At 61.7% G+C, this 15,626-nt stretch overlaps 1 protein-coding gene across 9 annotated transcripts in view; it reads left to right on the top strand.

Moving 5' to 3' along the window:
- MORN1 (MORN repeat containing 1) overlaps positions 1-15,626 on the top strand; it is a 48,176-nt gene that overhangs the window by 20,036 nt on the left and 12,514 nt on the right. For 7 of the 9 annotated variants that reach the window (XM_079149686.1, XM_079149683.1, XM_079149688.1 and 4 more), the window contains 4 exons: positions 70-193; positions 618-754; positions 14,004-14,140; positions 14,240-14,319. In XM_079149686.1, coding sequence (XP_079005812.1) covers positions 70-193; positions 618-754; positions 14,004-14,140; positions 14,240-14,319 — 478 coding nt within the window. Of the gene's footprint in view, positions 1-69; positions 194-617; positions 755-3,264; positions 6,105-14,003; positions 14,141-14,239; positions 14,320-15,626 lie in introns of those variants that run through there. The other 2 variants (XM_079149687.1, XM_079149681.1) reach the window with 2 other exon arrangements.

Below are 15,626 nucleotides of genomic sequence, written 5' to 3'. Positions count from 1 at the left end.
AGCTGAGCCCAGCTATGTCTGCCTCCACGGACTGCATCTAGGCCTGTTTCCCAACTTCTCTCCTGGAAGGCGAGAGTGGCCGGGTCCTGAGGATCTCCGCCGGCATCAGATACGTGCAGCTCCCAGCCTATTCCGAGGTCAGCTTTTTCAAAGTGGATGAAGATCACCAAGAGACACCCATGCAGACACCATTGTGAGTGAGGGTGACACCAGGTGACACCTGTCATTAGAGTTGGAGAGGCAGAAGAGGAGAGGACTAGAGGGAACTGCCCACACATTCCTGTGTTCCTGAACCAACTCAGGACAGGACACAGTACTGACCAGCAGATTTGGGAGGGTGGGCACAAAGGCACCAGCAGACAGGGAGTGGCCAGACAGATGTTGGCATGGAGGGCTGGCAGTCCTGGGGGAGGAGACCCAGGGGACTGGCTGGTCCTTCTCTCTGGGCCTTAGTTGGTCCCAGCCCAGCAGGCATCTCATGGTAACCTACACATCCCCCAAGAGTGCCTGGAGAGTGCCCCTGGATGCCATGCCCAGGCCAATACCAAGGGTGGAGTCAGGCCACAGGCCTCCCCTATACTGGCCTCTGGACCCGCCCCTTGGTGTTCCCTTCCCAGTGGGTTCCAGTGCATCTCCTATCCTGTGTCCACCTCCACCTTGCGGGGCCTGGAGCCCGAGGCTGCCAAAGAAACTGCTGGAGCTGACTTGCCATTCCTGGAGGAAGACCAGGTGGATACCCCCAGTGGCCTGGCTGGTGAGTGGTTAATATAGCAGCTGGTTGGCCAGGTGCTACCAGCAGTGAGGGGCACGTGGACGGATGGGGTGCCCAGAATCTGGGCCGGAGAGAAAAGCCACCCCAAGGACTGGGGCACAGTGAATCTGGGGGAGACAGGATCTCAGGCCCCAGCTGGACTTAGAAGGTGTGTTTGTCGGCTTTAAACTGTGTGACCAAAATGCCTGACAAGAACCACTGTAGAGAAGGAAAAGCTCGCTTGGTGCTCAGCGTTTCCCAGGTCTTCGTGCTCTGCTGAGGTGAGGCACATCAGGCAGAAGGGCCTGGAGGAGAGCAGCTCAGAACGTGGCACCAGAAAGCAGAGAGCTCTGCTCACCAGGGACAAAATATAAACCCCAAAGGCACGCCCATGACCCGCCTCCTCCAGCCACACCGCCTGCCCACAGTCAGCAGCTGATCCATTCGGGTGGGTCAATCTGCTGATTAGTTAAGGCTCTCGCAACCCAGCCATTTCACCTCTGTACTTCCCCTGCCTCACACATGAGCTCCCGGGAACACTGACGTCTACACGACGATAGCAGGAGATAAGCAGGACGCCCTTCCAGGGGCTGACTGCCGAGGGGGATGCCATTCCCTGTTGCCAGGCAAACCTGCCACCCACAGGGTCCAGCAGTTGCAGGCTGACGGAGGCCGAAGGTCAGGAGCTCAGCTGTGCAGCTCCCTAGGTTGGTCCTGGTGAGCCAGGCAGGCCTCACACGAGGGCCAAGGCTGGGGCAGCTAGACTGGGGACAGCCTGGATGTGGGGTAGCCTGATGTGGGGATGTGTGTCACGTGCCTGAGGGAGCCGGGGCCCCAATTGCTGGGTGCTGACTGGCCTTCCAGGTGACTCCTGCTTCTGCAGAAGAGGCAGCTGCCAGCCTCTGACCCAGGCTGGGGAGAGTGCAGCCACCTAGCACCTTCCAGGGCAGTGGGCTGCTGCAGTCCACCAAGCTGGCGCCAGGCCCTCCTGACTCGGCTCCCGGCAAATACTCGCCCACATCGCAGCCAGCACAGGGCACAGCCTTGGTGAGCATCTGTGTTAACTGGGGCCCCACAGTTAACCAGCAGCTTCTCCTCCTCGAAGCAGGCCTGACCCTGGTGCCCTGGACCCTGGTGCGAGTGAGAAGCTCAGTAACAGGCCGGGTCCCCACCGGCAACCCTGCACTCACTCTGTGCACGCGCCTTCCTCCCACTTGGCCTGTGCTGACAGCCAAGGTCCCCCAGGCCCCAGAGTTGGATGGGAGCCCTGCGCCCTGCTTTTGGGGGTGCAGGCTGCAGGTCCCGGGCCAGGGAGTAAAGAGGCCAATCTAAAGGTGGTAGCAACCGCCAGAGCCAGGACCTAGTGGGCAGCAGGGCCTGAGGCAGGAGCACCCTCCCCCTGAGGTGAAGTGTGTGGACGCCCAGCTTTTGCAGATGTTCCTGGCCATCACAAACAGGCCTCGTCCACCTGCCCCACCTGCCCCACCTGCCTTGGCAGTCGACCGCACCTGCTCCTGCCAATGGGTACAGGGCCTCCCCCACGTCCCACCTGGTCTCACCCACCACGCACAGCCGTGTGGCCCCCTGTGGCCTTCCCTCCCGGGACTCACACAGAAGGCACCCCAGACAGCGTTCAGGTCAGGCCACCCCAAAGTGCCCCTCCTGGGCCTGGGCCCGGGCCCCCAGACCTGGCTCCCCCACCCCACGTGGACCCCACCTGCCCCCTTCAGCCCAGGACCCAAGCAGGCATTGGGCAGGCTGGCCCCTCCTTGCCAGGGCTCCTCTTTACTCCAAGTGGCCCAGCCCCTCCTGAGACCCGAGGTCCCCACAACCTGCCCAACCTGTGTCCAGCCTGTGGCCCCAGCTCTGCTCTCGGGCCCTCCTGCCAGGGTGCTCTCTCCCTAGTGGTGTATGGAGGCACATCCCTGGCTCTGCTGCTGGCCAGGAGGGGTGCCTGAACCTCCTGGATGCCCAAGGACTCTGTGGCCCCACTGGTCAGGCTGCCTGCCCCTCTGCAGTCCGGAGCCCTGGCTAGTTTCTCCCCACGTCCCTCCCTGCAGTTGCATCTGCCTGGTGGAAGAGGGGAGAAAAGAGCAAGACGGCCCTCTAGGGTCTAAAACCAGGGTCACCTTGGGCTGCTGCACCTGCTTACCTCCTGCTGCCAGCTAGAGTCCAGGCTCAGGGCTGCGTGGTCTGTCCTTGCGGGGTGGATGGATTGCTTTCCATACAAGAGCACATGAAGGTCCTGGCTCAGGAGGGAGGCCCAGCCTTGGGATCTCTCCTCATAGGGAGCCATAGGCCCCAGGGACAGCTGGACCCAAGTGCGTGGGGAAGGCAAGTTGGTTGGCCCAATGGCAGGAGCTGTGGGTCCCAAGGACTGGGCGGGGCCTGGCCCGTGTTCCCCTTTGTCTGCCTCCACCTCAGTTTATAGGAGAAATCTCACAGCACCAGCAGAATAGCTCTCATATTTCTGCGTAAAAATACTCACGGGGCGCCACGCCTTCCACTCAGAGAGACTTTCAGAGCCAAGCTCCAAGGGCACGATGAAAACCAGGCCCAGAAAAACAGCAATTGCTCAGCAGTTGCCCCCTGTCTGCGCTGCCCTGCCCCCGCCTTTGGACCACTCCACAGCCAGGCAGAGTCTGGTCATTGTCCTTCTGTGCTTGTGACCTGTGATGTCTCCACTGGGCCCACCCCCAAGGGCCACCCCAGGCATGGGTCTGGGCCAGCAGCTCACTCGCAGGCAGGCTCAGGTTTGCTCAGGACATCGGGGGTGTGTGTCATGCCTCAGCTGCAGGCTCAGAGGGGAGCTCAGGACCCAGAGCATCCTGGTCCTAGTGCAAAAGAAGCAGAGCTGGGTGCGCGTCTCAGTTCCCCGTGAGGAGCTCTGCCAGGCCCCTCAAGCCACACTGGGGACTCAGCCCGGGGCTGGGCTGCTATTTCCCGCCGCCTCCCACTAAGCCCTCTGTGCCTCAGTGTCCTCTTCTGTCAAGTGAGGGCAACGGCCTCCCCCTGGTGGCAGGAGCAGAGCCACATGTACCCCCAGGCTATCTGAGGGCAGACCTGGCTCAGTCCCAGCTGAGGAGGGGGGCCCAGGGGCTGGGAGGGGTCTCTGCCCATTTTCACTTTCCTTGAATCTGGGAATGTGTCTCCTGGAAAAGGGTTGGCGCTGACATGCTCGGCAGGACCACTGTGCCCCGTCCAGGCCTCCACAGCCTGTCGGGGGCGGGCTTCTTCTCTTGGTCCATCCCTTGATAGCAGCTGCTGGGGTGGAGGGTCAGGAGGCTGACCACCACAGAGCCTATCCCTCAGACCCCTAGGAGGGCTGGTTACCATAGCAGCTGACTCAGTGGGTCCCCCAGGACAGAACCAGAGCACGCCTGGGACGTGCTTACAGGCTGAGCGTTTCAGATCCTGCGGGACAGCCTGTGCAGAAGGCAGATCCACGGCGGAGCTGCGCAGGCCCAGGCCTGGCCGGACAGTGAAAGCCCGCACTGGACATGAGGGCACCAGCCTTCGTCTTCTTGCTACGTAACCCGCAGAGCACAGACTCACGGCCGTCTGCCCTCAGGCCTCGATCCCGTGCAGCTGCTCTCCCTCCTGTCCCGTAGAATTCAGAATCAGCCTCTCTAGTTCCTTTCTTCCACCGAAGGTCCCCGCACCCACTGCCGAGGACTCGGGGGCCTTCCTCAGCCCACTCTCTACCTGGGCAGGGTGCTGGCCGAGGTTCACCGGCCACCTCCAGCTCCCCCGCACCCGGCTCACCCTGGAGCTAGCTGGGTCTCCTCCCCAGGCATCCTGCCAAGAGTGGGTGAAGGCATTGCCAAGCTCAGTCCTGTCGTGCTGAGGACAGCAACCACCATGGGCAAGAGGGAACTTGGGGCTAGCAGATTGAGTGGTTGATGGCTCTATGCCAGGAAGCCTGGTATGACAGCCCAGGGACAGAAAGCCCTCGTGTGTGGACCCAACTCTGTGGCACCAATGTCTGAGCACCCCTGGAGCCCTCCTTTGGTTAGCAGGAAGGAGGCGCGAGTGGCCCAGCTACAGGGCTCCGGCCAGTTGGGGAGCTGAGGCCCGAGCCCCACCCTACCAGAGAGGCAGCACCAAGCAAGACCCTGCAGACAGACAGGGGGGTCGCCAGAGCGGGCTTCTTATCCACCACCCGAAGAATGCCAATCGCTGAGTGCCGGGGAGGTGCCAGGGATCCTCCCTCGCAGACTGAACTTCCATGCAAGAGCTTGACCCACAGGAGCTCCACACCGCCCACAGCCAGGCGGGCCGGCGGCAGCATCCCTCCCTACTCGCCACGCCTTCACCAACAACCTGGGAGTCTCAAATCTGCGGTTCTACCTGGCAAGCCCGGCAGGTCTCTGTGCCTCCCAGGAGAAGGCTCTGGATGAGCAGGCTCTTACTGCATGCGTTTGGACATCTTGGGAGGTGGCCGCTCATCCCACTGGCTATCAGCCAGAATTTTCCACCCAGACAAGGCACTCAAGAGCAGGGCAGAAACAACAGCCCCAAGGGCTCCGGGTCACGGGGACATTCTCAAAGGCCTGAAATCCATGGGGGTGGACAACCCCACCAGGGCCAGCCCTCTGGAAACCTCTTGATGACTCTCCCAGCAGGGAGCAAAGACACAGAAGGCCCACATCCAGCTGTGCCCTCATGTCAGGCACCAGGCTCAGTGGCCACAGCATGGCCAGAAGTCAGGGTGTTAGCTGCCCCCACTGGCCACCTCTCTCTGCAGCCGATCCAGATGTGGTATGGGGCTGCCCTAAGTACCTGCCCAGTTAGTCTTCAGTGTGGACAGGCTGTGTGCTCACGATGGAGCATGACTTTTATCCAACACAGCAATGACCAGAGAGATCACAGGGGATCCAGTGTCTGTTGCCTGCTCTGCCTTGTTTAGTACCCCTTCACGGTCCTGGGTGGCTGCACAAGCTCCCGCCACAAGGCCCTGTTCCGGCTGGCAGGATGGGAGAAGCGTAAGTGGCAGAACTTGGTCACAAGGCCACACCAGGCCACATTAGGAAATACAAGGTGCCAAGGAAGACAAGGCTCTGTCACCAGAGTAGAAGGAAGGACGGGTCTTTGCTGAGGAGACATCCGGGCATGGAGTCACACCTCGGACCCTGCTGGGTGCACAGAGGAGTGTTGGAGCATCTCCAGCTGCCTCTGCAAGCCAGAGGCCCCCCTGCATCTGTGACTGAGACTGCCCGCCCGTGACCCCACAGTGGCCTGCAATCCCCTCCACAGGACTGTAGAGCCATGGCTGATGGACCTGCCCATCCTGCAGTCAGAACCCAGGCTGGTGGTGAGCAGCCTGCTCGTCAGGGAGATGGGGAGTGTGGGGGCGGCTGCAAGCGATCGTCCAGAGCACAGCTCTGGGAACACAGACACCAGAGCCCTGGCAGCAGAGCTCAGGCAGCGCCCAAGGCGAGGGCTGGACCTGGCCGGGCAGTGCTGGTGCCAGGTGGGCACAACTTGACTGGGTGGGGATGAGCTGCACCCCAGGACCCACCTGCCACGCACACAGCAGAGGACGAGGCACCCTTGCTGGCCGTTCTCCATGACCCCGATTCACACGCTGTTCTCTGGGGCCGGGAGGCCCAGAGAGGAGTGGGAAGGAGCACTGAGCCATCCCAGAGGAGCTGCACATGAGTGAGGCCTGAATCGCAGCAGGGCCGGCGGCAGCACACACCACACAGCAAGTGTCCGCACTTCAGCGCGTCCCTGAGGCCCGAGCAGGAGCAGCCCTGCCCCTCTGCAGCCGCCAGCACCCCAGTCCCTCTCTGTCTCTCTGAACTGAAAGAACATAGAGGCCGGCCCTGGCCCACACCTGGAGTGGCATCTCAGGCAGCCCACAGGGCATGGCTGGCCCCAGCCCACCTGGCCCAGCTAGGACTCACAATCAAGAAAATGAACCTTCCAGAAAGGTTGATTTTCTCTCATACAAATAAGGGAGATGAAGAGAGAAAGCACTTTCTCCTTCCAGAAGACTAATGTCAGTAACTGGTGAGGTGAAATGCACGATTCCACTGCTGCATCGATGTGAATGACCTCAGCTACTCAGTCATCTGAACTTTGCAGTAGATGGCTTCCATTTCACTGGGGAGGAGAGACGGTTTCCTAGATGTGAACTGTGGCCAGATATTCCAAACCATGTTCTGGATAAATCACGGCACCCAGATTTCAGCGACAAAGCCACTGACTTATATTCAGCAGGTTTATATTCAGTCTCTCCACCTTTTGTGGCTCCCGCCCACGGCTGAAGCACAGAGCCCTTTGTTTTGTGTTCCTTGTTCTCAGTGGGGCACCCGCCTGGGCCCCGTAATTGGGTCCCATTGACTCATAAAGCAGGTGCCCCTGATTGCAGGATGGACACTGGGCCCCGGAGCTCAGACAATCCCCTGAAATTGGATTTGGGAACCCAGAGGAGCCACAGTCAGAGAAGGTCAGATTGCTTTTCTTTTCTTTCTTTTTTCCATGCACAAAACCCTCCTGGTGAGTGCTTCCAGTCGGCCTGAGTGATTTCTCCCTTTCAGGCTCTGGACAAATGGTTTTGAGTGCATATGAGAGGGGATCTATAAGGAATCAACCATTATTGTAAAATGATTTTAAAAACCAAGGTGCCCTCTGTCGCTAATTCAATCTGGCCAATAAAAGTGGCGGAATGTGTAGCAGAGAATTTCTGGAAATTTCATTGCCTCGTGGGACGATACCACATTTTAATATTAATCGTCTATGGTTAATTACGGCAGAGTAGCACCAGAGAGCTGTATTTTCAAAGGGAAGTTTGTGCTATAAATTCTTTTTCTAGGAATCATACCATACAGAGGGAATGTCCCAGAAAAATATAGTATAAAAAGATACCATGTTGCTTCCAATGCCAAATCAGTGGATAAAAATGGAAATTCACTCAGACGTTGGAGTGTGTCTGTCCAAAACCAAGCAGCAGGGTGCGGGGCAGGGGAGGTCCCAGGTGCCCGCACTGAGCATGTGCCCCCACATCAAGTCAGGCTGGAGGACCGAGCAGGAAGAGCCCAGCATGGCCAGCGGATGGTCACCCTGACCCTCGGGGTTCAGCCGTCTCTCCAGGGCATCTGCTCTTTCGGGTGGAGGTCTGGCCCCCCACCGTCTCCCCTCCTGAGCCGTCTCCTCTGAGGTGCTCCCTATGCCCCCTCCCGCCCTGCACAATCCAACCCTAAAGCAGATACGTGCCACCAGGTGAGGGGATGTTGGGGGCCGGTGGGGTGGACCTGGAGCTTTGTGGGGCAGGGGAGATACCTCAGGAATGGCCAGAGACTGAGCAGGGCTCTCTGTGGGGGCCACTGTGGAGACAGGCAACTTTGGGGACAGACCAAAAAAGTCCCTGCACTGTGGGCAACGGGGCGGCCTTGGAAACGTGGGAAACAGGGACAGGAGGGGGTATGGCTAGGGCCGCGTCACTCAGGCAGGCTAGAGCTGGTGTGCCTGAGTGTGCACTGAGCGCACCGTCCCGCTGACGGCCTGCCACCGGACCGCGCGGGCCCCACCAGGCTCAGCACTGGAACAGGTTTCCAAGCACCATCCTCCTGAGGAGAACCGAAGGTGAAGTGCTGCATGGCTGGCAGGCAGTATGGAGGCTGGCACTGGCCATGGTGGGGAGGGCACCTCCAGGAAGCCCGGGACGCTTGGAGTGTGCAGATGAAGGACAACGGCCCCAGGTCAGAGCCCACTGACTTGTGCCTGAACCAACAGGAGTCCGCTGGGGAGCATCGTGCATGGTCTCAAAGCACTTCCCCAGGGTCCTTGGCCAACAGTGCAGGGGCCCAGCAGGCTCCCACTGCAGACCCTGGCAGACGCCACTCCATGTCCACGGTCCCAGGGTCGGCGGATTCCTGCCCCACCTGGAGGCGGGTGAGTGCACCAGCCCACTCGAGACGCTCCTGCCAAAGACACACCCTCCATCCTCCCAGATGGAACCTCAAACGAAGCCAATGGGGGACTTTCCCCAGGAGGCCTGGCTAGGGTCACTGCAGTCAGAAAAAGGCCAGGAATATTCTGGGCTGACAGAGACGAGGAAGACAGAGTAACTTGGTGCCAACCAGGCGGCTCCTCCACTGCAAGGCACCTCACTGTGACAACCAAGAAGCCCTGGGTGGGGCTGAATCCCCACACTCCCTGCCACGGAAGGTCAAGCCCGGCCACCACATGGGAGGAGAAGGTCCTGGTTAGTGGGAGGCACCGCTGAAGTGCCACTCACCCCACAGCGCAGGGGAGTGCTCTGCACTGTGCCTGGCTGGCCCGCAGAGCCGAGGCCGAGTGTTCTGTTGGTGCTGCTCAGACTGGAACCCAGACCTTGCCCACGCTAGGCCAGCCCCATAGGAAGAGAAGAGAGACCTCCCTCCCTCCCCACCCACCCCCGTCTCCTACAAGGTGTGTGGTGCCGGGTGTTCTTGGGCATGGTCCTGACTCGGGCAGGCAGCCAGCTGCCCTGGGGTGCTGTCAGCCCACCCGCCTGTGTAGCAGGAACCTGCAGGCCTCTTGGGCCAGGGTCCACAGCAGGACCCAGAGAGGGGCTGATGCTCCCGCCCATGGCAGCACAGCACAGCAGGCCCGGGACCCCCAGAAGCTCCAGGAGCAGGAGCTCCCTGCTGTGTCCTCGGCAGCTGCCCCTGCATGGCCAGCCCACCACTCCTGTGCTGCAGTGGGTGGCCTCAGGGCCACCCAGGCTGGGCAGCACCAGGGGAGGCCCAGGAGCAGGAGGCCACACCTGGGCGTGGGTAGGTGACAGCAGGGCCCTATGTGCCCACTCACCCACTGACCGGGGATCTCAGGGCCAGACGCTGGCCCCGGCCGGCTCTGCAGCCTGCTTTCTAATGTCTCCGGGCTGATCTGCTATCCCGTGTCCGCAGCCCCACGAACTCACAGCAGCCTGTCTCCCTGCCGTGGCCCTGTGACCAGGTTGGCCAGGCTGCCTGGTGTTCCTGGGCGTCTCGGGTCAGGGCCATGCTTGGCGTGGCCTTTGCTGGGACTGTCCGGCTTCCACCTCTGCCCTTTTGAGGCAACTGCATCCTCAGAGCCCAGGTGTTGTCGCCTGGTTTTTTGGCCTCCATCCCCATCAGCCGTCACACTCCCTGCCTGGGGCCCCAGGGGCAGGTGTGGAAGCAGCTCCACCTTGGGAAGGCGGGATCCCGGCCTCGCCGCTGGGAGCAAACACATGGCCCGTGCCGTTTTCCGAATGTTCAGAGTGTATGTGGGCAAATGAATCAAGCCCGTTCTCTGTGCCCTGGAAAGCTAGTACCTGCCCGGGTCAGAGGGCGTGGCGGCTGGGGCCACAGGCTGCTGCAGCACACTGCACACCCGCTAGGCCCTGGAGGCTGGCTGCACACCCTGGCAACCCCAGTGACCCAGGAGGCGGCTCTCCGTGGGCAGGGTGGCGCCTGGGCCCAAGCTGGCCGTGCCTCCGTTTCTCATGTGGCAGGCGAGGCTCGTGTGTACAGACCACTGAGAAGGTGCCTAGTACAGACTCCCCATCCTGGGCCATGTCCCTGCTGGGTAAGCAGCACGGGAGGCAGCCCAGGGGTGTCCAAGGGCTCCAGGGCCCTGGGTGCCTGGGAAGGCCTGTTCAGGGAAGCCAACAGCCACAAGGACTGACAGGGAGGAGGGGCCCTGCGGCCCCCGGGCTGCTGGAGATGGCACCTCCATCCACTGAGGACAGACCCACCAGGCCATCCCTGGCCACAGCAGGATGGAGGGGCCAGCGTCCCTGCGTAAACAGGTTGGATGGGCAGGGAGTACGGAGGAACCCTGGCTAGTGGCCTGGGCAGTCTCTGAAGGCCTGAAGGCACCTGCTGGCCGTGCACAGCGCTCCAACTCATGGAGACCCCACCCCACGTCCCCATGGGGACCGCTCTGCCCGGCCTACTGCTCTGGGCCTCCTGCACCAGCTCTCCAGGCTCTCTCGTGAGTGCAGCTCCTTGGCTAGCAGAGTCCACCCTTGAGGATTAACACAGTGTGTCTGGTCACCTCCACACCGGCCGTTCCTGCCCCTCGGGGCCAGTAACGTTTTATCTTTGGGATTCACTTAAATGAAGAAGACGTTTTGGCCTGTGGCTTGGGCTCCTGCTGGGGCCTCCTGGGCCGGCGGGGCCGCTGCCCGGTGCAGCTTTCACAGCCCTCTGTTCCCACCACCCGGCGCCTCTGCCTCGGCGTCCTACACAGGTGACTGGGGAGTCTAATTGACTCAGCTGTAAAAGGATAATTAATTGACATTTCCCTCCCGGAGAGGTCAGGCTGCCCGCTCTGATCCCCGGCACAGCCTCTCCTTCTCGGGAGTCCCCTCCCTTGAGGTGCCGCGCGACCTTGATCTTGCTGATGAAGCCATCATCCTTGTGATCAGTATCGGAAGTCACTCCCAGTGCTGGAGCCCTGCCCAAGGGTCAGCCTGGCTGGAGGGCGCAAGTTTGGTGGCCAGGGCAGGAGAACCCCCAGAAATGCACCAGGAGCTGCCACGAAGGTACCTGCAGCCGGCATGGACCCCGTCCTCCACCAAGCCCCATCCCCCAGAGCACTGGGACAGTGGTGGTGGGGACCTCGGTCGCAGTGGCTCTGGGGCCCCACGGAGCACGTGGTTGGGATCATTGACACAACATGTCTCCCGCCTGGCAGTGGCCACCCCGACTGGGGCTGGAAGAAGCCCGAGACGGAGGCCACACTGACCGCAGCTGGCCCTGACCTGGTGGTGTCTGCGGTCTCTCCTCTGAAGTCAGGAGTCAGTGCCTTGGGGGCGCTGCCTTCAGGCTGTCAGCCTTTCCCTTTCCAAGGTTTGGCCTAATAGATCCAGTTTACAGAAAGGGTGACAAGCTCAGGCGGCACCCCAGAGCAGGGGCAAGCAGGGGAGGCAGCACCCCATGGCCAGCAAGACCGGGTGAGAAGTGGGTTAAGGGCTTAGGGGCCGAGAGGCCAGACAGGACCCACCACAGTCATCCCAGCGGCTGGTGCGGTCACTGCGGGGAGCGGGCATCTCAGCGAGGGAGCAGAAAGCAAAGCCCAGCCGTCCCAGGCCTGCTCTGCGTGCTCAGGTGGCCCTGCTGGGGAGGAAAGGTGGAAATCCCAAGGAAGGGAATGGCGAGGACTCCTAGACCCAAGTGGGCCAGAACCTCCAGGGCAGGGCCAGCTCCCCCTTGGGTGAGGTCCTGCTCCCTGGACCTCGCTCACCGCTGTGGCTGGGCCCCTGCCAATTCAGAGCACCCTGCTCCCTCGCTCCTCAGCCAGGGCTGGCGGGGCGCCTGCTGCACATCCCATCCGGCTAGCCTCCACGTCCAGCCGCGTGGGCGGAGCAGGCTCTCCTGGGTCCTGGTGTTCCGGGTCCTCTTCCCACTGATGCCGGCAAGTCCGGGCTCCCCAGGGGGCCCGGGGCGAGGCCATGGCTCCCACCTAACCTGTGCAGCAGGAGTGGCAGAGCTTCACTCTGTGTTCACGAGATCTGCCTGCAAGTGCTTGGCACCAACTTGGTGGCCCAAAGACAGCAGTTACTATGACATTCAGGGAAGGTGCTGCTTTAGGCAGCAGAAGAGCCTGCAGCCCAAGGGAGGTGGACCCTTGGCTGCACGGTAGAAAGGCTTGCCCCTTCCAACCCGCCCCTGAGGATGCCGTGTGGCAGGCGAGGCCGAGGTACTGCCAGGTGTGAGCCAAGCATCCTTGGTGCTCCTGAGCTGCAGCCCACAGGAGGGCACGAGCTGCTGGGACCTGGGCGACAGCTGGCATCTGCCTGCCAGTGTCCACAGGGCACCTGGTCCTGTTAGCACCCTCAGCCTGCAAGGGAACCCACAGGGTGAAGAAGTGGGACCAGGCCGTGGGCAGCACAGCTGGGGGTGGAGGAAGGATGCAGGTAAGGACTGTCCTTGCCAAAGGAGAGATGGTGCTTTTGTAACGCACCGCCAGATGAGATTAAGACACCTCCGAGAGAAATAACTCTCCCACCTGCAACCTGGAAATACTTCAGAGGCCGAGCTCCTGCAGCATCTCTGTCAACTCCCACAGAAGTGGGGCCCTGGGGAAGGGACAGTAATGCCTCCAGCCCCAGGGTCCCATCCAGAGCATGCACAAAAGACACCCATCCACTCAGCCACCACTCACCAAGGGAACCAGCCCGAGAGCCTGGGACAGGGGTCCTGCCTGCGGACTCCCTTGGCCTAAGTCACTTCTTCTGGGATGTCCCCTGCCTCCAGTGAATCTGGGTCCAGACAGACTGGACCCCTGGCCAACCCCTCACCAGGCCTGGCTCCAACCCTGCCTGGATGTCATCCCTGTCTCCACCCTCCATTGGCTACAGAGCTCATCCCTTGTCCCACCATGTCACTGCCCGGGGACCCTCCATCATGGCCGAGGCCACTACCCTTGCCCAGGCTCCCCCTTCAGAACCTCCCTGCCCAGCCAGCTCCACCTCCCTCCAGTCTCACAGGAATCTCTGGGTGTGGGGCTGTCAGGAGGGTCCCCAAGTCAGGCTCCCTTGGGAAAGTGGTCTCTGATGCGTGTGAGTGCGCACGCTGGGGGCTCCCAGGGCCCCTGCACCAGCCTAGCATTCAGAGGCTACCTCTGCTGAGCCGCTGTGTGAGCAGAGGAAGGGGTACAAGGGTCACAGTGCCAGGGGAGGGTGGCAACACCTGATCCCCACGCCCCGGAACCCTGGAGAGGAGAGAGCCAAGACAGGCGGGGTCTGCACAGGGCACCAGCCCTCTGTCCTCTCAGGGTCTCTCGGGGCTGCTGCTCCCTAGGCCCAGCTTGAAGCCACACTTGAGCAGAAGCTTCCTGGCCCACCCTGTGCTGAGAAGAGAAGCCCACCGGGCTTTTCAGGACTGAGCACCAGCCTGTCTGTCCTGAGTCCCTGCCAGACCTTAAACAAAAGCCCAACACCTCAGGTGAGAGAACGGGAGGTGCGACCCTCCCCAGCCCAAGGATGGCCTGCAGGGAGCAAGGGGTGGGATCCCAAATCCACCCACCACGGAACCTGCCCTGCTCACTGCTGTCCACACTGCTGCCCACACTCCTGCACACTTGGCTGGTGCAAAGTGGATACACAGGACAAAGGTGGAACCCAGCAAAGGGTTCCGCCCACGAGGTCACTAGAATTGGCGGATGGCCAGAGCCCATGTGGTCATCGGCACCCAGCCTGCCTCAGGCCAGAGACACATTTCAGAAGAGTTACATGGAAGGTTCTGGGCTGTCTGTTTCTTGACTCAAGGGTCCTTCCTTTCTTTCTCCTCAGCCAGGGGACGCCAGTCCCAGTGTCTCGGGGACCATCAGCGGCAGGTGGAGCAAGGCTATGCTGAATTCCGGGACCTGCTCCTGGGGCCCCCTCCGCCTGGGCGCCAGCCTTTCCTGTTCCTGCACGGCCCGCACAAGGTAGCCCAGGCTCACTGCCCACACGCTTATGTGTGTCTGTGGAGCCCCTGGCCAGGCCTCTCTGAGCTTGCTCCTCTCTCCTCCCTCCCAACTCTCTAGAAGGACGGCAGCAAGCCCAGAGGCAGCCTGTGCCCGTCCAGTGTGATGCCCACCGCCCAGGAGCCAACAGGAGGCAGCAGGTAGACCACCCCTCCCTGGGTGTTCCAGAGGGCTAGCTCTGGTCTTCCCACCAGCGGGTCCTTGAAGGGGCCTTTGGTTCCGACCATGCCCTGGGCATGGACTTTGCTACACACATGCCTCAGTCTCTCCTGGGCATGTGACACAGAGGACAACACAAGCGAGGGGTCTTCCCAGGTGGTGGCCAGGAGGAGCCCACAGCCCTGGTCTAGGAAGGTGGTGCATCTGCTCAAAAGGGCCTCAGGTGGGGCTGTGGCTCAGTGGTGGAGCACTTGCCTAGCATGGGTGAGGCACTGGGTTCGATTCTCAGCACCACATATAAATAAAATAAAGGTCCATTTACAACTAAAAAAAGAAAAGGGGGCCCTCTTCTGGGGACGGGTGGTCGGTCGGAACGCAGACCCACCTGTGTTCCCGGCTGACCGCTGCTCAGCGACTTACCCTATCAGGGTAGGGGAGAGCATTCTGCCTCCTGCAGCCTGTCACCGCAAGCCTGCACCCCAGCACCCAGGAGGACCCTGGGTGGGGCAGAGCTGGGGGGCTCCCTGGGCCTTACACTGGGTGGGAAGGTCCACATGAGGTGGGGGCACCTGAGGAGGGGCTCAGGAGCTGGTCAGCTTTCCTCAGCATCCCATGCTAGGCCAGGCGTGGTCATACCCAAATCGGATGCCATAACCAACCCATTTTACAGAGGCAGCAACTGAGGGACAGGATCTGAGTTCAGCAACAGCTTACCTAAATCACGGCGCGATTTTTGTCTGACAAATTAGAGGGCTTCCTGTCAAACTTTGGGGAAGTAAGGAGCCTGGCGCTCCTATTGCTGCACTAAGACAACCCGGAAAGATGGGACAGCCCCCCACCCCCACCCCACCCAAGCCCCACAGCACCTGCAGGCTGGCCCAGGAGCTATGGAGGAAGAGAGGGCCCCTGGAAGAGCAGCCGGCACCCACGGCCACCGCCAGGGGTGCCCTCTGGCCAGGGCTTGAGGGAACCTGTGAGATTTGGGAGCTAGTTAGAGCCGCGTCCCGGCGTCACTGTGCAGAGTGCTCCCAGCCAGGCAGGACCAGGCAGCGCGGGGGCGGGCGGGGCCGGCGCTGTGGGCGGGGCCGGCGGGAGAACGGTGGGCGGGGCCGGGCCTGTGGGCGGGGCCGGTGGGAGAACGCTGGACGGGGCCGCCGGAGAAGAGCTGGCTGGCGGCGCAGGGCTCCTGGCGCCCCGCATGCCCGTGTGTCGCCACGCCCGGGCTCCGACCGCAGAGCCTCCTCGGCCTCCTGTCCCGGTAGCAAACAGGAGCCGCCGGGAGCAGGCG

The sequence above is a fragment of the Sciurus vulgaris genome, assembly GCF_902686455.1.
Source record: "Sciurus vulgaris genome assembly, chromosome: 1".
Classification (NCBI taxonomy): Eukaryota; Metazoa; Chordata; class Mammalia; order Rodentia; family Sciuridae; genus Sciurus; species Sciurus vulgaris.
The sequence above is the reverse complement of the archived record's forward strand: the minus strand, read 5'-3'. Positions and strand labels throughout refer to the sequence as shown.